The 25,440-nt window shown below is 42.3% G+C and overlaps 1 protein-coding gene across 13 annotated transcripts in view; it reads right to left on the reverse strand.

Annotated features, from left to right (window-relative positions):
* sulf1 (sulfatase 1) overlaps positions 1–25,440 on the reverse strand; it is a 316,869-nt gene that overhangs the window by 13,277 nt on the left and 278,152 nt on the right. For all 13 annotated transcript variants that reach the window (XM_073040863.1, XM_073040831.1, XM_073040854.1 and 10 more), the window contains 7 exons: positions 21,045–21,255; positions 19,653–19,896; positions 18,281–18,377; positions 17,447–17,541; positions 15,981–16,052; positions 10,760–10,932; positions 6,173–6,315 (listed from right to left, as the gene is read on the reverse strand). In XM_073040863.1, the coding sequence (XP_072896964.1) occupies positions 6,173–6,315; positions 10,760–10,932; positions 15,981–16,052; positions 17,447–17,541; positions 18,281–18,377; positions 19,653–19,896; positions 21,045–21,255 (1,035 nt within the window). The remainder of the gene's footprint in view (positions 1–6,172; positions 6,316–10,759; positions 10,933–15,980; positions 16,053–17,446; positions 17,542–18,280; positions 18,378–19,652; positions 19,897–21,044; positions 21,256–25,440) is intronic.

Here is a 25,440-nt window from a genome sequence, read left to right on the forward strand (position 1 = left end):
TGATTTTGTAAGTTAAGGAAGCACGCGCTTTGACTGAGGCTACGTCCACACTACACCGGATAAATCTGTAACCGAAGCTTTTTCTCTTCGTTTTTACCCTCCGTACACACTAAAACGGCGTTTTCGTCCCCTGAAACCAGAGCTTTTCAGAAACTGTTTCCTGGGTGTGTACTTTTGAAAACTCCCCTCGGGCAGATCAGTGTGGACGGGGTAACTGGAGAAATCTGAAAACGCTGTCAGACGGCAGCACGTCATTTCATTGTTTTCTTGAATGCAATCCAACAATTTCAGAACAGATGGCAACAAGACTGAAGCCAGAAATGTAGTCACCAAATACTTTGACACATAACTTACTGAATAAATAAGTATACTGTACTCACTTTGCCCTGTTTTCTGTCCTTGCTCGTATGAAGGTGGTTTCCCTATTTATGCAAGTACTTCTCTGACAATAGATGTGTAACAGCCTAATGTAACATTGTATGGAAATACAAGATAATACTGATGCAGACATGTTTTATACATTTAACAAGGTGCTTTATTAATGCAACAGAGTTAGTCAGTTTTTCACCGTTCATCGTCAGCCAGGTCATACAATCTGTGAACTCCCTGTCGGTTGCCTCCATACGCTTCAGTATTTGTTTTTTTTAACTTTTAAATTCTCCTGCGCGAGAGCCAACAGCTGTCCGATATTTAAGTTTTTCTAGTCTGTAACTGAACAAACACGCATTGTCTTTCACGGCGAGATTCGACACCAAACGTGTCGCTTGTTTTTGGTAGATGTGTCCTGCGCATGTGCAGTAGGAGGAGATTCACCAAAATCTCCATTTCAATACGGACAGAAATCTTTTTAAAAACGCATAGTGTGGACGCCTATCGTTTTTACACGAAACCGGCGTTTTCAAAATTATCTGGTCTAGTGTGGATGTAGCCTGAGTCTCTTTCCACCTTTCTTGAGCTCATCTCATGAACTTGCCACATTTCCTATGTTATTTATTTACTTATTCATTAACAATACAGCTGAGAATAGGCCTTTCTAGCCCAACGAGCTGTATGGCCCAGCAGCCTATTATTTAACCCTAGCCTAATTATGGGACAATTTACAACGATCTATTAATCTACTAATCAGTCTTTGGAAGGTGCGAGGAATCCCACGCTTTCACAGGGAGGACTAATAAACTCTTTACAGTTGTCATTGGAACAGAACTCTGTATTCCTCCATCCTGAGCTCTAATAGTGTTGCGTAATAATATCTCTACCAATTACTAATGGCAATTATTTTGGGGAAATCATAACATTTTACCATTGACTGCTCTTCGGATACATATAAGGGGAAATGCTCTCTTCAGTTTGCAGGTCACAGTGTATGGGTCCGTGGTGCAGAAGGGAAAGAGGGAGAAGTGGTGAACGTGGTGATAGGGGACTCAATAGTCAGAGAAGCAGACAGGAGATTCTGTGGACGTGAAAGGGCCACCTGAATGGTATGTTGTCTCTCAGGTGTCTTGGATCGTGCTCACAGCTCTTTGGAGGGTGAGGGAGAGCAGCCAGATGTCTTGGTATATATTGGTACCAATGGCATAGGAAGGAAAAGCAAAGAGGTCCTGAACAGAAAATTTAGAGAGCTGGGTAGAAACTTGAGAAAAAGGACATCCAGGGTAGTAATTTCTGGAGTGTTACCTGTGCCAGGCGCCAGTGAGGGTAGAAACAGGATGATTTGGCAGATTATTGCGTGGCTGAGAAGCTGGTGCAGGGAGCAGGGCTTCAGGTGTTGGATCATTCAGATCTCCTCTGGGGGAGGTCTGAGCTGTTCAAAAGTGACGGATTGCACCTGAACCCAAGGGGGTCCAATATTCTTGTGGGCAGATTTGTTAGTTAGAGCTGTTGGGGAGGTTTAAACTCATTTGGCAGGGGGATAGGAACTAGAGTGAAGGGACTCAGGATAGGACAGGTGGTGAAAAAGCAAAGATAGTGTGCAGTCAGACTGTCAGGATAGATGCAGAGGATGTAGTGGATGTTGTATATTTGGACTTTCAGAAGGACTTTGACAAGGTGTCACACATGAGGCTGCTTACCAAGTTAAGAGCCCATGGCATTACAGGAAAGTTACTGGCATGGTTAGAGCATTGGCTGGTTTATAACCATATAACATATAACAATCACAGCACGGAAACAGGCCATCTCGGCCCTCCTAGTCCGTGCCGAACTCTTAATCTCACCTAGTCCCACCTACCCGCACTCAGCCCATAACCCTCCACTCCTTTCCTGTCCATATACCTATCCAATTTTACCTTCAATGACACAACTGAACTGGCCTCTACTACTTCTACAGGAAGCAAGTGGAAATAAAAGGATCACTGTCTGCTTGGCTGCCAGTGACTAGTGATGTCCGCAGGGGTCGGTGTCGGGATTGCTTCTTTTTATGCTGTATATCAATAACTTAGATGACGGAATAAATGGCTTTGTTGTCAAGTTTGCAGATGATACAAAGATTGGTGGAGGAGCAGGTAGTACTGTGGGAACAGGAAGGCTGCAGAAGGACGTAGTCAGATTAGGAGAATGGGCAAGAAAGTAGCAAATGAAATACAGTCTTGGAAAATGCATGGTCTTGCACTTTGGTAGTATAAATAAATGTGAGGACTATTTTCTAAACAGGGAGAAAATCCAAAAATCTGAGATGCAAAGGGAATCTTTGTGCAGAACACCCTAAAAGCTAACTTGCAGGTTGAGTCGGTGGTAGGGAAAGCAAATGCAATGTTAACATTCATTTCAATAAGTCTCGAATACAAGAGCAGGGATGTGATGCTGAGGCTTTATAAGGCACTGGTGAGGCCTCACCTTGAGTATTGTGAACAGTTCTGGGTTCCTCATCTAAGAAAAGATGTGCTGGCATTGGAGAGGGTTCAGAGGAGGTTCATAAGAGTGGTTTCAGGAATTAAAGGGTTATCATACAAGGAACGTTTGATGGCTCTGGGTCTGTACTCACTGGAATTTAGAGGGGGGAGGGGATCTCATTGAAACCTTTCGGATTTTGAAAGGCCTAGACAGAGTAGATGTGGAAAGGATGTTTCCCATGGTGGGAGAGTCTAGGATAAGAGGGCACAGCCTCAGGATAAAGGGGCGTCCATTTAAAACAGAGATGCGGAGAAATTTCTTTAGCCAGAAGGTGGTGAATTTATGGAATTTGTTACCACAGGCAGCTGTGGAGGCCAGGTTGTTGGATGTACTTAAGGTGGAGCTTGATAGGTTCTTGATTGGCCACGGCATCAAAGGTTACAGGTAGAAGGCTGGGGAGTGGGAGGGGAAAAAAAGGATCAGTCATGATAAAATGGTGGAGCAGACTCTGCTACAATGTCTTATGGTCATTTCAAAGAAAGAAAGAGAGATCAGTTAGACAAAATAACTTGGGAAATACGAATGTTAGAAAATACTGTACTGGGAAATGTGTACACTTCATGAATGGTATAAAATTGATTTTAGATAACTCATTAATAAACACATTACTGTGAAACACCATCCAAACAGAGTATGTCAGAAGATCTGGAAGAAATTGCACATGACACTATGGTGTCCTTACAAGCAGTATTTTCAGGCTTTGGAACTTTGAAAATGGCCTTTAGTTTTTTTTTCTTCACTGGCTATAAGCATTGGCAACAACCTTCAAATCAATGTTAAGAAACCTCTCATTGGAAAAACATGCATTTGCTTCACATTCAGTCAGGATTCGTATAATCTCTTGAACAGTCTTTTCCTGTGTTTGTGCTCAAGGCATTCATCAGATCAGCTTGGTTACAACAATAATGATCTAGTCTTTTCAATACCTTATCCACGATGGCTTGGAAAATTACAGGCCAGCTTGACTTCTTAGGATAAGTTTGTTGCATGCTGAATGTAGAGTTCATTGTAAGTTTTTATGGCTGGGTCCTGTGAACTGTCATTTTCAATCATAAACATGAGAAAGTCTGTGGATGCTGGAAATCCAGAGCAATACACACAATGATGGAGGAGCTCAGTGGTCAGGCAGCATCCATGGAAATAAATAAACAAGCGACGTTTTGGGCCGAGACCATTCTTCAGTTCTGGGAAGGAATGGGGAAGAATCAAAAAAGGTGGGCGTAGGGGATGGAGGCCAACTGGAAGGTGATAGGTGAAGGCTGGTGAGTGGGAAAGGTCAAGGGCTAGAGAAGAAGAAATCTGATAGGAGGGGAGAGTAGACCATAGGAGAAAGGGAAGGAGGAGGGGATTCGGGGGAAGTGATAGGCTGGTGAAAAGAGGTATATGGTCAAAGTGGGGAATAGGGGAGGGGGGGTATTTTTTTATTGGAAGGACAAATCGATATTCATGCCATTAGATTGGAAGCTCCTCAGACGGACTGTAATGTGTTGCTCCTCCACCTCGAGGATGGCCTCATCTTGACATGAGAAGAGGCATGGCAATGCTTGCCAACAGAGATGTCAGGGGCAAGGTTTTTACGCAGAGGGTGGTGAGGGCGTGGAATAGGCTAGCAGTGATGGTGGTGGAGGCAGATACAATAGGGTCTCTTAAGAGACACCTGGATAGGTACATGGAGCTTAGAAAAATAGAGAGCTATGGGTAATCCTAGGTGATTTCTAAAATAAGTCTTTTTCATTCAGCGTTGCTGCTTTTGTCATTTTTGGCATAGCACATCTAGTCAGTTTTCATACACCATTTTGTTTAACTTATGAATTTTTTTTCAGCTTGACACAGAGTACACAGGATTGGTCAGAGCTTGCATTACACCAGGTCTACATCTGATCTGTTTTATTTGTATACAATGCCTCTGTTACTCTAATGAAGCTGTCTCTGAACATGTTGTCTTACATTTCCTGAAATGTGTCAAGGTGAGATTGACGTGTCAAGCACGCTTTCAATCTGTCTTCAGTTGCCTCCACTCTTTTTTCATAGTTTGCTGCATTGATTGTCAGCTGTACTTGTTGCCTGAGTAACACACACAAAATGCTGGAGGAACCCACTAGGTCAGGCTGCTTCTATGGAGAGAAATAAACAGTCGATGTTTTGGCTGTGACCCTTCATCAAGGCTCATCTGTACCTGAAACATCAACCTTTCATTCCTCTCCATAGATGCTGCCCGATCTGCTGAGTTCCTCCTGCAATTTTTGTGTGTTACTCTGGGTTTCCAGCATCTGCAGAATCTCTAGTATGTATGAACAAATTGCCTAATGCTTTGCACTCTCCACACCAGTTCAGCTTGGTCATAAATGTTGCGGTTCATAACATAACCTGTCAGAAGATCCACCAGTGACATGGCTAAGCATAGCATATGCTACATGGCAGCCTATGAACATGGTACATGCAGAGGCCTTACACAAAGGAGGTTCCATGCTAACACTGCAAAGAAAAAAGAACAGTTTTGGAGGGACAGTTGCCAAGCAAGAGCTTTCAGTGGTCTTCAACAATCCCAAATAGACCACCATCCCCTATGTCAGTTTGGAAAAAAAACCCATGAGTGCATTGAGACACACATACAAAGAAATAATGGCCCATTAGCTAGACAGAATACTTTGATTTGAACATGTATGCACTTCAAGCTGCAGATGCACACTGAACGTTCCAGACTGCATGTGATTATGCAGTATTGCATTGCTCAAAGTTTGCGTAGCATATGGCCAACCCTATCTGTTGAATTGTAATTTAAACAAGCATGCACGTGAATATGATTCATGCTTAAAAATGCACCACTCTGCTCTTTTTCTAGTGCTTGGTTCGAACTCCTTCTCCTGCACTGTTACATTTACCCTTTTAAGCAGCAGAAAGTTCTGCACCTACTAGCCCTTCAGCTGTTTTCTACGCAAGTCCACCCAACTTATTTCAGGCCTGAATTCTTGTTGATGAGAGTTTCCTGCCCTTAACCACCCCCTTCTGTATCCCTTTCCACTGAACACAATGTATTCTGAACTGTGCTTAGACAGCATCTAAGTCTTTAAGCATAATTTTGGGCAGGTTTATTGCTAAGATATATAGCGGCTGCAAATGTCACCACAGCCCTATGTCTTCTTGTAAGGCAATGGAACAATCAGAACTTTAAATCTAGGTTTCAACAGTAGATAAACTCAAACAAAGGCTTCCATCATCTGCATCATCATTTTGTGATGAATGTAGTTTTGATTGCTGATGACAAAGTACAAAATCTCCTTACTTGATACGGATCGTTGTTCATGTCAAAATACTCAAGAAAGCCAGTGGCAAATTCACAGAAAAGGATGTTGTGAGTCTCGTTGATGGTTCGTAGACACCAATATGTGTTATTGTTGGAACTTGTACATGCACAGAAAGATCCTACTGTAATAAAAAGGAAAAAAATGTTTTCAGTTTAATGTCAACAGAAAGACGATGTTTCTGAATGCAGTCCAACTAACGGGTGCAAGAGGTAGATGGTAGGGTATTTATCAGCTCTTGTACCAAGTCCACGTATCCTTTTCCTTTCCTTTGAAGGCAAAGTGTTTAATAAGTGCTTGAACCACTGCCACCTGCTTTTTGCTCCCTATAGAGTTGCAGATTATTTCTAGCAAGTTCAAAGGAGAATTCTCCTGCTGTGTACAGACAAAGAACTTCACAATCAGAATGAAAACCAACGATGGATGTGTAATTTCATTAATGCACACACTTTTTATTTTGGTCCTGTTTTATTTGAATCACCACAATGAATTATTTTAATTAACAATTAAGGAATTAAATTAATCAATTTCAATGAATTAAATTGACTAGTTGAGAACATCGGACTCAAAAGGGTCAAATCGTCTAATCAGTAAAAGGCTGAAATAAAAGGACCATGAAGAAGTTTGCACAAACAAATTTTGCTCATTTATAAAGGTACATAGCAGCAGAATTGTGGTCTTTGTTCTTTGCACACGTTGAACTCTGCTTTTGAAATTCAATTCCACTGAAATAAATAGAAATGAGGAATGTTTATGTCCATATACACCCAGATACATCCTGCCCTGGCAGTTTCTTAGAAATCCTGGAACAGAGAAATACATAAACATTTTTTTCTAAAATGCATATTTGACCACTGAAGCGTATGATTCTGGCATTTTCTTACACAGCTGTGATATGGTCTAAATCATACTGAGCTTAATTGGAGAATGCAAGTAGCATATGGTCCACAACATAAGACTTTTGATGAAGAACGCTGCATCCTGTATAGGACAGATGAGCCTGACATTTGTAGTGGGAAAGTTATTGGAAAGTATTCTAAGGGACCAGATAAATGAGCATTTTGATAGACATGGGCTGATTAAGGATAGTCAGCATGGCTTTGTGAATGGTAGGTTGTGTCTAAGCAATCTTTTTTGAGGAAGTTACTAAAAAAGTTGATGAAGGCAAGGCAGTGAATGTTGTCCACATGGACCACAGCGGAAGGCACTTGACAAAGTCCTGCACGGGAGGTTGTTAAGAAGGTTCAATCGCTCAGCATTCAAGATGAGTTTGTAAATTGGATTAGATATTGGTTTTGTGGGAGAAGCCAGAGAGTGGTAGTAGATGGTTGCCTCTCCGACTGGAGTTTTGCGACTAGTGCCGCAGGGATCGGTGCTGGGTCTGTTGTTGTTTGTCATTTATATCAACGATCTGGATTATAATGTGGTTATCTGTATTAGCAAACTTGCTGATGACAACAAGATTGGGGGTATAGTGGACAGTGAGGAAGGCTATCATGGCTTGCAGCTAGAAAAATGGGCTGAAAATTGTCAGGTGGAAACCAATGCAGAGCTGTAAGAGGTGTTGAGCTTTGGTAGGACCAACCAGGGTAGGTCTTACACAGTGAGCGGTAGGGCACTGAGGAGTGTGCTAGAACAAAGGCATTTGGAAATGCAGGTCCATAATTCATTGAAAGTGGTGGTGCAGGTAGATAGTGTCGTGAAAAAAGCTTTTGCTACTTTGGCCTTCATAAATCAATGTGCTGAGTACAGGAGATGGGATGTTCTGTTTAAGTTCTCTGAGACATTGGTGAGGCCTAATTTGGAGTATTGTGTGCATCTTTGCTCACCGACCTACAGGAAAGACAGACAGACAGACATACTTTATTGATCCCGAGAGAAATTGGGTTTCGTTACAGTCGCACCAACCAAGAATAGTGTAGAAATATTGCAATATAAAACCATAAATAATTAAATAATAATAAGTAAATTATGCCAAGTGGAAATAAGTCCAGGACCAGCCTATTGGCTCAGGTTGTCTGACACTCCGAGGGAGGAGTTGTAAAGTTTGATGGCCACAGGCAGGAATGACTTCCTATGACGCTCTGTGTTGCATCTCGGTGGAATGAGTCTCTGGCTGAATGAACTCCTGTGCTTAACCAGTACATTATGGAGTGGATGGGAGACATTGTCCAAGATGGCATGCAACTTGGACAGCATCCTCTTTTCAGACACTACCATCAGAGAGCCCAGTTCCACCCCCACAACATCACTGGTCTTACGAATGAGTTTGTTGATTCTGTTGGTGTCTGCTACCCTCAGCCTGCTGCCCCAGCACACAACAGCAAACATGATAGCACTGGCCACCACAGACTCATAGAACATCCTCAGCATCGTCCGGCAGATGTTAAAGGACCTCAGTCTCCTCAGGAAGTAGAGACGGCTCTGACCCTTCTTGTAGACAGCCTCAGTGTTCTTTGACCAGTCCAGTTTATTGTCAATTTGTATCCCCAGGTATCTGTAATCCTTCACCATGTCCACACTGACCCCTTGGATGGAAACAGGGGTCACCGATGCCTTAGCCCTCCTCAGGACCACCACCAGCTCCTTAGTCTTTTTCACATTAAGCTGCAGATGATTCTGCTCGCACCATGTGACAAAGTTTCCCACCTTAGCCCTGTACTCAGCCTCATCTCCCTTGCTGATGCATCCAACAATGTAAATAAGGTTGAAAGAGTACAGAGAAAATTTATAAGGATATTGCCAGATCTGGAGGACCTGGATTATAAGGAAAGATTGAATAGGATAGGACTTTATTCCTTGGAATGTGGATGGTTGAGGGGAGAGTTGATAGAGGTATACAAAATTATGATTGGTACAGAAAGGGTAAATGTAAGCAGACTTTTTCCACTGAGGTTGGGTGAGACTACAACTAGAGGTCATAGGTTAAGGGTGAAAGGTGAAAAGTTTAAGGGGAACATGAGGGAAAACTACTTCACCCAGAGGGTGTTGAGTGTATGGAATGAGCTGCCAGCACAAGTGGTGCTGTAAACTTGATTTCAATGTTTAAGACAAGTTTGGATAGGTATACTTATGGTAGGGGTATGGAGGACTTTGTTCTGGGTGCAGGACAATGAGAGCAGGCAGTTTAAATGTTTCGGCATGGATGTGCTCAAGGGCATGTTTCTATGCTGTATTTTCAATGACTATGATGGCAGACGATAGTTGAAATTGTCAGCAGCCAGTCGTGGCAGCAGTAGAGATATTGATCAGGTGGTGAGATACAAGATCCACCATGGAGAGGATCATGAAATTTAAGTTTTGTTGTCCCCTCTGCTACCTCCATAATGGCAGGGAAACCTTGTTGATGGTTGATTATGGAAGGAGTTTGCAGTCAAGAAGAAAAATGGTGGGTAATCACCAAGCTTCAGTTGGTTAGGCAAAGCTACAACTTTAAAATTTCATCTTTGCTGCCAACAGAAGTCCTTTGGACTTCCCCTTTCTCTGTAATCTGCTTCAACCTTCTCTGTAAGCATGGTTGATGTTCATTCCTTCACCACTGAAGACCATGCCTTTAACTGACAAAGCTCAGAAATCCCATTTCACAAATGCCTTCATCTTCCTTCCTTTCTCTTTTTAGCCTAGGAAGCCCCAGAGCTCTGGGCACACATTTGTTCATTTGGCTTAAATTTTCTATGGTATTAGTTCAGACTCGGGTTTTAAATTCTAAAGTGCTGCATAAGATGACTTTCATTGTGTTAATAAATATAAAACTTGTATTTGATAAATATTTGTTTGCCATCAAACCATGATGGCTTCAAGGGAAGTGTGGAGAAGTATGTGAAGCCAGTATATATTTTGGCAAAGGGAAGGTTCTAAGGTAGTTTTGAACTGTTGTAACAAAATGTTGCAGAGACATGGTGAACTGTTTGGCCACCATTTTTGCTATAAATTTTAATGCCCCCTCTGTAGAACCAAGGAAAGTTGTGTCAAATGATTACCTTGTAATTCAGTGGAATTAATGAACATCTGAATCTACAAAAACAGATATGCTGATTCACAAAAAAAATCTATTTCATGTTTATCCCAGTACCTGCAACCATCTAAAATGTTTCTGTTTTTATTTCATTATTGAAAGCTGGTGCTAAAGTGGCTTTAAAAACCAGTCATCTCTGCAACAGTTTTAATGAATCCATGATGATAACTTCTGTGACCTGCTTACAATCCTGTGATGATTAATGCAGGGAAGATGACATTTAGATATAAAAGCCAAAATAAATAAGTATCTATTTTAGACATACAGTATATTGCTACAGAATTTACTGGTGGGAGGTTAAATATGATAGAGACGCTTACAGACTCTTTGATAGGTACAGGAATATGCAGCTAATGCAGATAGAAGGACTAGTTTAGTAGGCTTTTAGTTATTGGTTTAATTAGATCAGTACAATATTGTAGGCTTAAACTAATGTTCCTGTGCTCTACTGTTCTAAGTGAGAAAGTGGTGCCTCAGGGTAATAACAGGCTGGTACTATTTAAACATAACTCAGATGTTTATGATGTAACCCACAGAATCAAACTCTACTTACAGTTCCAGTATGGCGGCGTCTGCCAGTGCTCATTATTGTGTGTGAAGCAGGTGAGGCCAGGAAGGCTACAACTATCCCCCTTCCTCAGCCGCTTCTTTATCTTACGGTCTTTCTTCTTCCTCCGATTTTCCTTGAACAACTGGAGCTTACTGTCCACCTCCTGAGCCACTTCCCTGCAGAGAGTGAGAATGCAATGTGAAGGGAAGTGTAAGACAACTCGAGGTTTCACCAAGGTTCCCTCCTCTTCACCAGACGGCATCGTGAGCAATATGCACCATCTTGCTTTTGAATTTTTTTTTTGATTTTGTTGCTTTTGCAGGAAATAAGAGGAAGGAGCCCCACGTTTACCTTGCTGCAGTAGGGATTTTACACCAGAATAACCAGCTGGCTGACAAGTGAGGGATTGTCTTTTCCCAGATGAAGGTAGCTGTCAGCATTAGGAGAACTAGTGATGATGAGGTGGGACGGAGGTGAGATTGGCTGAATGATGGAAGAAGGGGTGGTGAGGAAAGCATTGGGTAAGGGTGCAACAAGACTTACTTATGGAGAAAAGCACTGATTCCCCAGGCCCTAAAGCAAACAAACCTAAAGAATATTTTCTTTCTTAGAGCTTTATTTCTGATTGGCATCATTGACGGTATTGAGTAATAGTTGGCCCATCAGATGGCACCTGAAGGGTTAGAAATATTTTGGTGCATTCTGTGTACTCCAAGATTCATTAAGAAACTGCAGAGGATATGGTTAATGTTTCAGGTTAATGACCTTTCATCAGAACTTTCTGATAAAAGGTCCTCTCCTCGAAACATTAACACTCTCTCCACAGCTGCTGTACAACCCCTCTGTATTTCCAGCAGTCTCTGTTTTCCTGCACATGGAAACCATACATTGATGGATCTTTGAAGCAAGCTGAACAAGCTTTGCTCCTATAAGACCATAAGATACAGGAGCAGAGGTAGGCCATTCAGCTCATCAAGTCTACTCCACCATTCAATCATGGGCTGATCCAATTCTTCCAGCCTTCCCCACTCCCCTGCCTTTTCCCCATACTCTTCGATTCCCTGGCTAACCAAAAACCTATCTATCTCTGCCTTAAATGCACCCAATGACTTGGCCTCGTGGCAACAAATTCCACAGATTTACCTGTGGAACTCTGCCTCTCATTCCCATCTAGATATGTCCATACATGGCCTCCTCTACTGCTATGATGAGGCCAAACTCAGGTTGGAGGAGCAACACCTCATCTACCATCTGGGTAGCCTCCAGCCTGGTGGTATGAACATAGAATTCTCCAATTTCTGGTAATTCCCTCCCCCTCCCCCTATCCCAGGTCCCTCTCTGCCTCTCTCCCCTTTCAACTTTCTACTTCTTTATCTCTACAGTTCTTTCATGCTTATCCCCTCCCCCCTTATCTTTTCTCTGATTGGTTTTCCACCTGGCGCCTCTAGGCCCTACCCTCTCCCCTATCTCTATTACTGGGCTTCGGCCCTCTCTTCCCCCACCATTCCTGATGAAGGGTCTCGGCCCGAAACGTTGGCTACTCTTTTCTCATGGATGCTGCCTGACCTGTTGAGTTCTTCCAGTGTTGTGTACGTATTCTTTGATCTACAGCATCTGCAGTTGTATTTTTGTGCAACAGATTTACCACCCTCTGACTAAAGTCATTTGTCCGCATCACTGTTCTAACTGGACATCCTTCAATCCTAAAGTCATCCCCTCTTGTCCTGGACTCCCCTACCATGGAAAATAACTTTGCCATATCTAATTTGTTCAGGCCTTTTAACATTTGGAACGTTTCTATGAGATCCCCCTCATTATCTTGAACACCAGGGAATACAGCCCAAGAGCTGCCAGACGTTCCTCATATGGTAACCCTTTCATTCCTGGAAACATTCTTGTAAATCTTCTCTGAACCCTCTCCAATGTCAGTATATCCTTTCTAAAATAAGGAGCCCTAAACTGCACACAGTACTCTAAGTGTGATCTCACGAGTGCCTTATAGAGCCTCAGCATAACATCCCTGCTCTTGTATTCTATATCTCCAGAAATGAATGCCAACATTGCATTCGCCTTCTTCACCATCAACTCAACTTGGAGGTTAACCTTTAGGGTATTCTGCACAAGGACTCCCAAGTCCCTTTGTATCTCTGCATTTTGAATTCTCTCCCCATCTAAATAATAGTCTGCCTGTTTATTTCTTCCACCAAATTGCATGACCATTCACTTTCCAACATTGTATTTCATTTGCCACTTCTTTGCCCATTCCTCTAAACTATCTAAGTCACTCTGCAGGCTCTCTGTTTCCTCAACACTACCTGCTCCTTCACCTATCTTTGTATCATCGGCAAATTTAGCAACAGATCCATTAATCCTATAGTCCAAATCATTGACATACATCGTAAAAAGCAGTGGTCCCAACACCGACCCCTATGGAATTCCACTGGTAACTGGCAGCCAGCCAGAATAGGATCCCTTTATTCCCACTCTCTGTTTTCTACCGATCAGCCAAAGCTCCACCCATGCTAGTTACACCCCTGTAATTCCATGGAATCTTATCTTGCTAAGCAGCCTTATGTGTGGCACCTTGTCAAAGGCCTTCTGAAAATCCAAGTACACCACACCTACTGCATCTCCTTTGTCTACGCTGTTTGTAATTTCCTCAAAAAATTGCAGTAGGTTAGTCAGGCAGGATTTTCCTTTCAGGAAACCATGCTGGCTTTGGTCTATCTTGTCATGTGCCTCCAGGTACTCTGTAATCTCATCCCTAACAATGGATTCTAACAACTTCCCAACCACTGATGTCAGGCTAACAGGTCTATAGTTTCCTTTCTGCTGCCTCCCACCCTTCTTAAATACCGGAGTAACATTTGCAATTTTCTAGTCATCCGGTACAATGCCAGAATCTATCAATTCTTGAAAGATCATTGTTAATGCCTCCACAATCTCTCCAGCTACTTCCTTCAGAACCCGAGGCTGCATTCCATCAGGTCCAGGAGATTTATCCACCCTCAGATCATTAAGCTTCCTGAGCACCTTCTCAGTTGTAATTTTCACTGCACATACTTCACTTCCGTGACACTCTTGAATGTCCGGTATAATGCAGACATCTTCCACTGTGAAGACTGATGCAAAATACGCATTCAGTTCCTCTGCTATCTCTGCATCTCTCATTACAATATCTCCAGTGTCACTTTCTATTGGTCCTAGATCTACCCTCAACTCTCTTTTAACCTTTATATACTTAAAAAGCTTTTAGTATCTTCTTTGATATTAGTCGCCAGCTTCCTTTCATAATTCATCTTTTCCTTCCTAATGACCTTCTTCATTTCCTTCTGCAAGTTTTTATAAGCTTCCCAATCCTCTATCTTCACACTGGCTTTGGCTTCCTTGTATGCCTTTTCTTTTGCTTTTACTTTGGCTAGGACTTCATTTGTCAGCCACGGTAGAGTCCTTCAATTTGAAAATTTCTTCTTATTTGGAATATATCTGTCTTGCACTTCCCTCATTTTTCACAGAAACTCCAGCCATTGCTGCTCTGCCGTCCTTCCTGCTAGTGTCTCTCTCCAGTCAACCTTGGCCAGATCCCCTCTCATGCCATTGTAATTTCCTTTATTCTACTGAAATACCGACGCATTGGAATTTAGTTTCTCCTTCTCAAATTTCAAAGTGAACTCAATCATATTGTGATCACTGTTTTGTAAGGGTTCCTTAACCTTAAGCTCTCTTATCACCTCTGGATCATTGCACAACTCCCAATTCAGCACAGCCGATCCCCTAGTGGGCTCAACAACAAGCTGTTCTAAAAAGCATCCCTTAGACATTCAACAAATTCTCTCTCGAGGTACAGTACTGACCTGGTTTTCCCAATCCACTTTTAACCTCTCAGGATTTCATTAGGGCTGCTTCCTCATCGCTCCAGCAACCCATGTCTAGTCCTGATCTTCCATGCTGGCAATGCAGAGTATGTCTGTCCTCCTTGTGATCAGGTGGATTTTCTTTAAGTGCTGGTTAAGCAGCTATCATAAATTGCTCCTGAGTGTCAGTGGCAATAGGGAGTTGAAGGACATATGTGAGTAATTCAATGCTGCTTAGAAACAGAGCACAGCAGCACCTCCACCTCCTGAGGAACCTGAGGCAACCCATGCCTCCCCCCCCCCCCCACCATTCTCACCACACTCTACCGGAGCACCAGCATCTGGCATGGGAATTGCAATGCATCAGATCGCAAAACCCTGCAATGGATAGTGAGGACTGCTGAAAACATCATCAGTGTTTCTCTACCTCCCCCATTCAGGACATCTATCAGAAGCACTGCACACACAGTGCCTTCAGCATTAGCAAAGACACCTCTTTGACCTCGCCTTTAACAGCTTCCTCCCCAAGGCTGTTAAACTTCTTAACACCCTTCTTCCATCAAGCACGCACTCTGAATGTCCTGTCACCACCACCCCTCTCCACTCTCACTTTTCATCTTTTATTGATGCAGTTTCACATATTTACACCACTGCTTGTTTTGTTATGATAGTGCCAGAAATATTATACTCTGTCACATAAACCTGCACCTCACACTTTATGTCAATCTGTCAATCTTCAGGCCATGGCATTCAGGGACTTGCTAAAATTATTTTTGTGGCTGCTACATGCTGGATCATAACTATATGTACAGAGTGTGACTATATGTACTACATTTTGCTCCTTGGCCCCAAAGGAACAGTGTTTCGTTTAGCTGTATACGTGTGTACGATTGAATTACAATAAGTTTTATTGTGAACCTGAAATACACAGCTCTGATCAAAGCTGGTATGGACATGATGGGCCAAATGGCATTAGACAGGAAACAACACAACATTCGTATTGCTCCTATAATTCACGTACAGCTGGAGAAAGTCAGCAGGTCAGTCGAGATCTTTCATATGGACTCTTTGTCTCCATTTAGTGTTGTTTGCAGTCGGCAGCAAAAGATGCCATCATTCTTTTGTTAGTAGAAACTCCAGGAGGGAACAATGATAAAATCATTTCATTTAGTTTTTAAAAAAAAATAAATAAATAAATTGTGAACCATTTCAAGATAATTCCCCGCTTCTTTGGAAAATAAGGCAAATTTTGCCTTATGTGAATAAGTGAACATGAGAGAGACCTGCCACCAGTCAGTGGGACTGTGACCAATTCTACACCTCAAATCCATGTCCTGCCCAGGCTGGTTCTGGAACAGAGGTTCACTTACCTGAAGGGGTGGAGATGGCTGTTCTTGTTCTTCAGTTTCCCCTGGTTTCTCATTCCTTTATCTCTAAAATAACTACAGATAACAGAAATAAATTTCACGTATTAAAGATTAAAGTTCTTGTGGTAAGATTAAGAAACCAATATTTCCAGGACAGTAGAGAAATGATGTGCAGATTCAGTAGCCATTTAGTGTGCTGTAATTTTGTTCCATGAAGGGCGGGGGCCAGTGCCACTAGCCGCTGCCCTTAGATGACATTGCTTCATTGAGGGTGGTCCTGAGCACTGCCTTCTGTTGGGGAGTTGGCTCCCGATTGATGAGAGAAGCTCAGCTCTGAGGCTAACCTGTGTAAGTGGCTGGCAGCCTTGACAGCTGGTGCCGCCCGGCCTTGAGAATTACCAGCTGTCAAAGCTGCCACTGAAATAAAATGTTTGTAAATGGCTTTGACATTAATCACAATCAGTCAAAAGCATCTGGGTGCTATTAACAAAAATAAAGAACAAAATGTTATTTTACAATTAAAATATTGAAATCCAAGCAGTTAGAAGTAATTACAGGGATTTAAACTAACAAAATTAAATCAAGTAAAAAGGTCCAGTTACTTAGTCTCCTGTGGGCAATTTCTCCCCATTGCTTTTCAATGAGGTGGCAATACTTGTGCCAGGTTTAACCTGATGCCAGATCATCTGAAATCTTGCTGATCCTGAGAATTGGGAAGTCTGTATAAGATGTTATGCTCTGCTGGGCTCCACAAGGAGTCACTGGTGGAGCCCAAAAGGCAGAGGCAGCATTGGAAAAATGCTGGTATTGACTTAAGCCTGGACCAACGCTGGGCTCTGGGACCACCAAGGGAGGGTAAATCTGGCATCCATGCTGGTGGCCAGATGTAATCTCTGCTTCAATGTCACAGGGCAAATGAGAATCTTGCTCATGTCCTTTGGGAGATGTAGCTCCCTGCAAGGAGCTGATAACCCTGGATAGATGGGATCTATATTGTTCCAGCATATGTGTTGTTCATCTCCTTTTCACTGCCATCATGCTCAGACATTTCAAATTTACTCTATATAGGAGATAACAGTAAGATGTTGGAGATCTGGCATTCAAAACAGAAAATGTGAGGAACACTCTGCATCTAAACAGGGAGAGGGAGAGGGAGAAGGAGAGGGGAGGAGGAAAGGAAGAGGGAGAGGGGGAGAGAGAGAGAAGGAGGGGGAGAGAAAAGTGGAGAGAGTGAGAGAAAACATTTGGTTTAGTCCCATGACCTGTAACTTTAGCTCTGTTCCAGTCAATTTTGACCATGTGAGACCATAAAACATAGGAGAAGGATTAGGCCATCGAGTTGCTCCGCACACTTTTCCTCTACCTGCCATTTCAGGAATAACAATGGATGTTGGAACGCATCCAGTATTGAGGGCAGTAGGCACGGGGCTGAGGAATTTGACTTTATAACTGTTGCTAGGGACACAGACCTTTTCCTGTCGCAGTGACATTCCTCGGGCTTCTTTCTTTTCAGGTGACCTCGCACTTCCCTCAGGTTCTTTATCTTATCCTGAAGAGCTTCAATCTACAATGCAGACGCAAATAACACAAGGTTTCTTTCTAGCTTTAAAAATCACCAAAATAATTTTATTCCGTGAATTTTGTTGGGAGTAATTTTCAGGTCGACGGTGTACCCAAAGTCTGATTTTGCCCATGACAGAACCAGGCTTGTGTCCATTGCATTATGTTCCCTCAGATGTCTGCAGAAGGCATGATGCCTCAGAACTCACTTAGCAATTTATTAGTCAGGTGACATTCCGTGGGTGTTGTCACAGCTCCTGAATTTCTATCATGAATGCTGGGATGGTGTGACAGGAAGTTTTAGACTGCCCATCCTGCCAATAAATGGAAATTTATCTTTGCTAAGAATGCCTTCCAAAATGTATCTGAGCTTTGTCCTTAGAGCAGGGGTTCCCAACCTTTTTTATGCCATGGAGCCTTACCATTAACCAAAGGGGTCCATGGGCCCCAGTTTGGGAACCCCTGCCTTAGAGGAAATCTATCTGTTCCTCATCTCAGCATACAAAAAGGTTGATTAAGGTTAACTTTAAGGATGTCTGAGAAGTTTTCAGCCCATACTTTGGTGCATAACTGAGATATCCATCTGTTGGTTTCCTGCCATTGGAAGTTGGCCATTTCTTGGCATTCCCGTAGGAATTTACAATTATCAGTTCCTGCCCCTTCCCACTGGCAACAACCGGCCTGTCATTGACAAAATCTGCTGACCGCCAACTCGAAAATTGTCTTCCTGAACGTCATCTAACCTCTTTGTCTATGTAACTCTTGTGGTCCTTCCATGCTCTAGCTGACTGATACAGCTCTTTCTCACAATGCACTGTTTCATTGGCAAGAATGTAACACCTTCAGAGGAAAGAAATAAGTACAGAAGATAAAAGACCACATCAATATACAGTCCAGCAAAATCCAAAAGTGAATCCAGGAGTTCTATAACATGCTTACTCAAATAAACTCATTCAGGATATTGAGAGAATAACTCCAAATCTTTCTGTGGTAGGTTTAGGGCGTATTCTGGAGTTATGGTATCTAGTAAGTATTAACTTTAACAGCAACCAGCTTTCAGAACTGAACATGATTGTAGATTGAATTTAAAATGCAGCCCAGAACAATGGTCTTCCTAGAGCTGCAGACTGGCATTATTGCAAACCAGGAAACATCCATTCACCTGTGCTGTCTGCCTGCATATACATGAATGCAGCTGTAGTGTCAGTGGAGATTAACATTCATTTTGGGTGTCTGGAGCGTGGGTGTGAAGTTGGAGGTATTTGAAAATTATATGTAATTCAAAGGAAGCATCGTAGATACATGTAACTATAGAATTGTCCTCCTGTTACGTTTGATCTTCAGCATATAAAAATGTTGTGTAATGTTGGGTCAAGCAGGTCTCTTCTTCCAAGTGTCTCAAGTATGATGCCTGCTGCTTTTCTTTTGCTAAATAAAGACTTCTGCATCCGGCAGCTTCAGTGTCTCTCGGGTGACTTCGTTCACAGTCACAACGGTAGGTAGGAGGGGAGGAAGGCAGTTTGGAAGGGGAGCACAGACTGGGAGGTAGTTAGTCTTGAGGGGAAGGTGACGGACTGGTGTCAGGTTGGAAGTGTAGCTGATTGGGAGTTGGATTATGGTTGGTGAAGGTTTAAACTGGATAGGCAAGGGCCAAAGGGGAAGTGTGTGACAGAGATGGGGGTAAATATATCACTTGAGGGCAATCTCCCAAAGCCAGGTTCCCCAGTGTGAGGAATGCTCAGTCAGGCTCCCTTTGAGTAACATCAATGAGTAATATAGAAACAGGCCCTTGGGTCTAACTGGGCCATGCTAACCACAGCATACTCCCTGAAAGCATTGTGAATGGCTGCAAAAGTTGCCCATAGCTGATGCAGCTGTATATGTGCCTGTTGAAATCCTGGCAGAGGTTCCAGGCGTGGACAGAAAATCTCTGCACATGTCTGGGCTCCTCTGTGGGCTGATGAATCAGACACAACACCTCAGAAGGAAAATCACAGGCTTAGTGCTTAAAGTTCATTTACTACTGATTTTTCATTAACAATGAATTGTGCAATTTCTAAGCATAGCTCTGAAATGTTATAGAATATGGCTGTTCAGGGTATAAGCCAAACTTACTTGTGTGTGACTTTAACTGAATCTGTCACTGATTCATGGGTCTTACTACTGTCTTCAGCGATTACTTTGCTGCCTTGCTCTCCTTCACCAGCTGTTTTCTCTTCTTGAGAAAGGCCCATGCTAATATTTTTTGGCATCAGCGACTCAAGTTCTTCGATTTCCAGATCAATGTCATACACCTCGCCTTCCAATTCGACAGAAACTGAGCGGATCGGGCGAGTGCGGAGGAAGCGGTGCTTAAATTCTGTTTCACAGGAGAGACACATTTTTAATATACAGATATTCATCGTGCACATACACCCATATCACTAAAGAACTGTGTACAGTGGGAAACTCTCAGTGAGAATTTTTCATATTATCTTGCTTTAACAATGGCTGCCCTCATCGTGGAAGGGGTTGAACCATCTAATTGTTAGTGAAGAGTCAGGGTGGTGGACCTAGTTATCAGAAAATCATTAAAAAAGACAGGCCAGTGTTTTTTTTCTACCATTCACACTACCATAGTTTTTCCAGCTGTTAAGAAATCCAGCCCTATAGCTTTGCCAACACATCTTTAAGCTTTCCTGGTTCTTTCAAGGCAGGACAGGCCTTCATCAGCAGTCCTTACAAAGGGTGTTGACCCAATGCCATTCGGCTTTACAATTCAACCGCCAGGAGTAAGATATGTTAAAGTGCCGGGGTTAGGACTCAATGTATTTAAGTAAACTACTTAAGAACTTTTTAAAAGCTATTATTAATGCTTTTTGAGAGGGTGATTTTAGATGCATATCATATTTTTACTGAGTTAAGTATTGTATGTAATTAGTTTTGCTACAATAAGTGTATGGGACATTGGAAAAAAAGTTGAATTTCCCCATGGGGATGAATAAAGTATCTATCTATCTATCTATCTATTCCCTCCATGGAAACTGCCTGACTTGCTGAGCTCCCCCAGCATTTTGTGTGTTCCTCAAGATTTTCAGCATCTACAGAATCTTTTGTGTTTTTGAAAAAGTTAACTAAATAGTTTTATTGATATTTTAAAACCAAATGGAGCAGGAATGCTTTGCTCGTGACTCAGAACTTCCCTTGTTGGAGTTGCCCTAAATGTCTGCAGGCATCTGAGTGGCCATTATAGCATGTGGAATCTGCAGTCCACTGGATTAGCTGGGAGTTGTCCTCCTTTCCGGAGACGGTGCCCAGAAGCAACCACAAGAATCTCTTTGCCTAAGCATGCAGCAAATGAGCCTAGGCAACATGCTTGTCCTTGGCTGACCTGACCCTAGATCTTCTGGGTAATAAACTATTAAAACTGACCTAGTGTTAAGGATGGAAATGATTTGTCTGCCACTAGGTGGCACCAGAGACCCGTTTCCAGGGAGGTGCCACCATGTTAACCCACTGTGTACTCACTGTGAGCTGAGTGGATGCTGAGGAATTGTCTCTGGTTCCTCCTCTCCAACGGACGTGTCCTGTAGCTGCTGCCTGAGCAGTCGCAGTCGTTACTGCCGTAGGCCTGACCACGCAGACTTTTACTTTTCTTGCTGCCTGTGTGCACTTTGCTCGTGCCTTTGCACTTGTGAAGCCGGAGTCTTCCTGCAGCATCTTCAACGCATTGCCACTTCTGATTTATAAAGAGCAAGACGTTACAAACCCCAATTAACAATGAACACTGAGAAGTCAAACTTCAGAAGTTCCTTTCTATTCATTATTTTATACTAATTAGTATGTGAAAAGAGAGCTGGCATTTCTATTACATCTTTCCTGACTGCAAAACACCTCAAAGCCACTGTTACATTATCTGAACATAGGCGTGGGATATCAGTACTTGTATGTTTATTTTAGTTGCTCATTTAAAACACGTAGGTTAATCCCACTCAATGGCCAAGGGGCTTTGGCAACCTATAATGTGTTAAATATTTGTACAATGGGATGTATTGACATCGAACATTCCCGAATCAGGTCTGTTGGGGAAATTTGACACCATTATGTTGAATTGCCTGAATCATTAATTGAGGATCATGTGGTCATCTCATTGTTAATCTGTTTGGCCAGACAAATTAACAAATTAACTATCAGTCCATTTGGAGGACAAATGGACTGATAGTAATGCAGCAAGTTATCTTAGTGTCAGCTGCTCGAAACCAGAGCACAGCTCAAATTGAATAATACACCCTACAGGTAAGGGTAGAGTGTACTTTGCAACAACAAACAACAATATGGCAAACAAGGAGCAAGGCAAAACCCAGAGCTGTCCATTGTCGTCATGTGTTTAAAACAAAGTATAGTTTAATCCTTCAATCAGGAATCTAATGTCTTTATTACCGTAATTGGATGCCTCTACCTGCATTTGATACCAGGCCGGGCCTTCACATTTTATTAGCTGGACATCAGACCAAGGCAATATAGTAGAGACATGGAGTATACCAGGGTCTGTGGTCAAACAAAAGAGTTTACCAGCTCCATTGCTTTCCACAGAACTCTCGTCTTATTGATGTTTCTGTATTTGTTCTGTTCCTCTGCTGAATTTGACACCATGCTCACATGAGCAAGCAGTTTTAGCTACCTCAGGAAACTCAAACAAGTGGAGACCTTTCTGCTGAATGTAGTCACTATTATAGTTTAGGACTTAATGACTTAAAGAATAATCCACCGAACATGACCAGGGTACTCAATGGTATCCTCAAAATAATTAATAGTGCCTTATAATTTTTGTCAACACCTGAGAAAGAAATATTAATCAAAACAATTTACTTTGTCTACATTTTTTAATTCTGATAGGATTTTTTCCACCATGTTATTTATTTCCCCTCAGATCTGCTTGATATTTGACATGTGTATTACATTCCAATCTTCATCCTAATGAACCTTCTTTCTCTCTCTCTCCAGACATTATAAATGTAATATTTATTCTTTGTTACTGTTTTTTTCTGCACACCATGTTTAAGGGAAGTCTGAGCTTGTCAAGTGAAGGTGTGCACATCTCTTTGTCCTGCAGCTCTTTTCACTGCAGTTTAGGTCAGGTCGAACAACCCCTTCATTAATTTATTTGATTTTTCTCTTTTCTTTGAAATCTGCTTATAGTAAATAACCAGCTCCTCTTTGCAATATCTGAATCACTGATTTGCACCAATCCTCTAGTGGTTGATGGTTGACAGCGAGTTCAAAAGCTGCACCATCCATTCCTCCCGTGTCAGAGTCTCATTAATAAAAGCGAATGCAACAAGTCTGCTCTGTCGCCTGTTCTTGTGTGGCTGTTCCGAGTTACACCCCCAGCTTCCAAGTGATGATTTGCAGTAATGGAGTTGGGCATTACACAAGCAATGACATCATCAGACTTAATAAAGTGAACAGAAATGCCTGATTTGCACACATGAATTAGGCATAAGTATCTGACAGAAAGTGTACAATACCAGTCACTGAAGAGGAGTGTAGGAATATCAGCTGGATTTCCCTGACTGATCTTCGTATTGCCTGGCCCTCAGCCACACATTAGGGAATTTGCATGTTACTATCTTCTTGGTCACCAATTAATGTCCCATATAATTAAATCTCCTGTGTTGGGCAATGAAGCAAAGTGACAGCACGGCTTTTCACAGCAGATAGGAACTCTCCGATTTGGTGTGGGGGGGGTGTGGGGGGGTGGTGGATGTCGGACATACTGGTTGAATCCAGACTGCCTGGAGCAACTCCTTAAGGGTGTGGGAGCAAAGAAAAACAAAGGGGTGTGTGGAATAGAATCAATGAACAAAATAAAAGCACTCGATAAACTCGCACAACTTTAGCAATGAGTACCTATACTGAATGGCCTTAAGAATCAGTAAATCAAAGACTCGCGTAATACTGCGACCTAATCTAATACTAAACCTTCTTAGAAGATACAAAGTCATTCAACACTCCTTTTTCACAATGTCTCTTCAGAATATCCATAAAACGCTGGAGGAACTCAGTTTTGGGCCGAGACACTTCATCAGGATTCTTGCTGAAGGGTCTCTGCCCGAAACGTTGACTGTTTACACTTTTCCACAGATGCTGCCTGGCCTGCTGAGTTCCTCCAGCAATTTGTGTGTATTGCTTTGATTTCCAGCATCTGCAGATTTTTCCCTTGTTTAGAATGCCTATTATTATATGTGTACAATGTGAAAATGATGGGGAAAAGCTGGGCAGCCTCTCATGTCAACCTGATCTAGACCTGATGCAAGCTGATTACACTTTCAGCCTGGCTCCTTATAGCTACATCTCTTTAGGTGATGTAGACATGTAAAAAGAGAGTTCTCATATGCATCTTTCTCTATGTTAGATCATGACTGTATTTCAGTCGCTATTGATGAATGCCATTCGATAGCATTCAGTGTGAGCCAAGCACTCATGTAAAATGTGATGCTCCCAGTTCACAGGCTGCTGGTATTCTGGAGGTAGTGTTACACCTTCTGACACCTAGAGAAAACCCAGGTCTTTCTATTAATCTGCAAAGCAATTAATTTGCCTGCATGAGCGCAGTTCCAACAACCTGCTCAAGACAAATCACATCATCCACCGTCTTACACATTCACTGCTTGCGATCTGATGCAGCTTTACTGTTCTAAGTATTAGCGACACGATGGTTGACGCAAACAATTGAGGAAAGTTCCAGAAAATAAAGAATTGCTAAGTATGCCCACAGAAAAATGAATCTTAGGGTTGTACATGGTGACATATATGTACTTAAATAATAAAATTTACTTTGAACTTTTTGAGCTTTGAACAGCCAGTACAAGGATGTGTATCTAGTGACAATGAAGTGGTGTAGCAGGACGTGATGTTGCCTCATAGCTTCACCTGCCTGATTCAATCCTGAACTCTGCTGCTGGTGGTTTGGAGCTCTACTTTCTTCCTGTGACCATCTGGGTTGTCCTCAGGCTGTCCGGAAGATATGCTAGTTGGTAGGGTAATTGGTTGCTGTATTCCTGGAGGAGTTTATTTATTGAGACACAGCGCAGAATAGGCCCTTCGAGCCATGCCGCCCAGCAATCCCCCTATTTAATCCTAGCCTAATCATGGGAGAATGTACAATGACCAATTAACCGACCAACCGGTACGTCTTTGGACTGTGGGAGGAACCTGGAACACCTGGATGAAAGCCATACAGTTACGGGGACAATGTGCAAACTCCTCACATGCAACGGCTTGATGAGCAAATGAAAGGGAATAAGCTATAGTGGGGAAATGGGATCAATCTGTCAGCCAGCATCGACTCAATAGATCAAATGGTCTCCTTCCACATCAGAAAGATCCCTTCCACAATACACGTCAGCCTAAGTAGAGAGTGCACACTGCCTGTTACTATCACATTTTGAAACATTTCAAGAAGCCTTGAACATGCAAAGTGATGGGAAATAACAATCACCCAAAGCTTCACATTAAGTGTTACATAGGAGAATTAAAACTGCCTACCTCTGACACTACTACCTTTCCTGCACTGCCATTGACTCCACTCCTGAACCATTCTAACCAAACAGAACTGCTACCACCATTTTCTTGAAGGTGGATTGGGCAACAGGTACTGGCCTTGCCAACTGTGCCCACAGTTAATGAATGAACAAAATATATAAAGACATTTCACAGGTTTCTATAAACTGTATTTTGATCGGAAGATTTCATTACGGCCTCATTTCAGTCTGAGTTTGCAGTTTGGCCTGAAATGACATTGTATGCAATGACTATGCAGTTGGTGAATCAGGGTGGATGCTGATTTTGGACAACTCTTAAAGAACAAAAGCTCATCGAGAAAATAGCCAGGTTTCTTTCATTTATTTAGGACACTATGCTG

This window comes from Hemitrygon akajei, chromosome 1, assembly GCF_048418815.1.
Source record: "Hemitrygon akajei chromosome 1, sHemAka1.3, whole genome shotgun sequence".
Classification (NCBI taxonomy): domain Eukaryota; kingdom Metazoa; phylum Chordata; class Chondrichthyes; order Myliobatiformes; family Dasyatidae; genus Hemitrygon; species Hemitrygon akajei.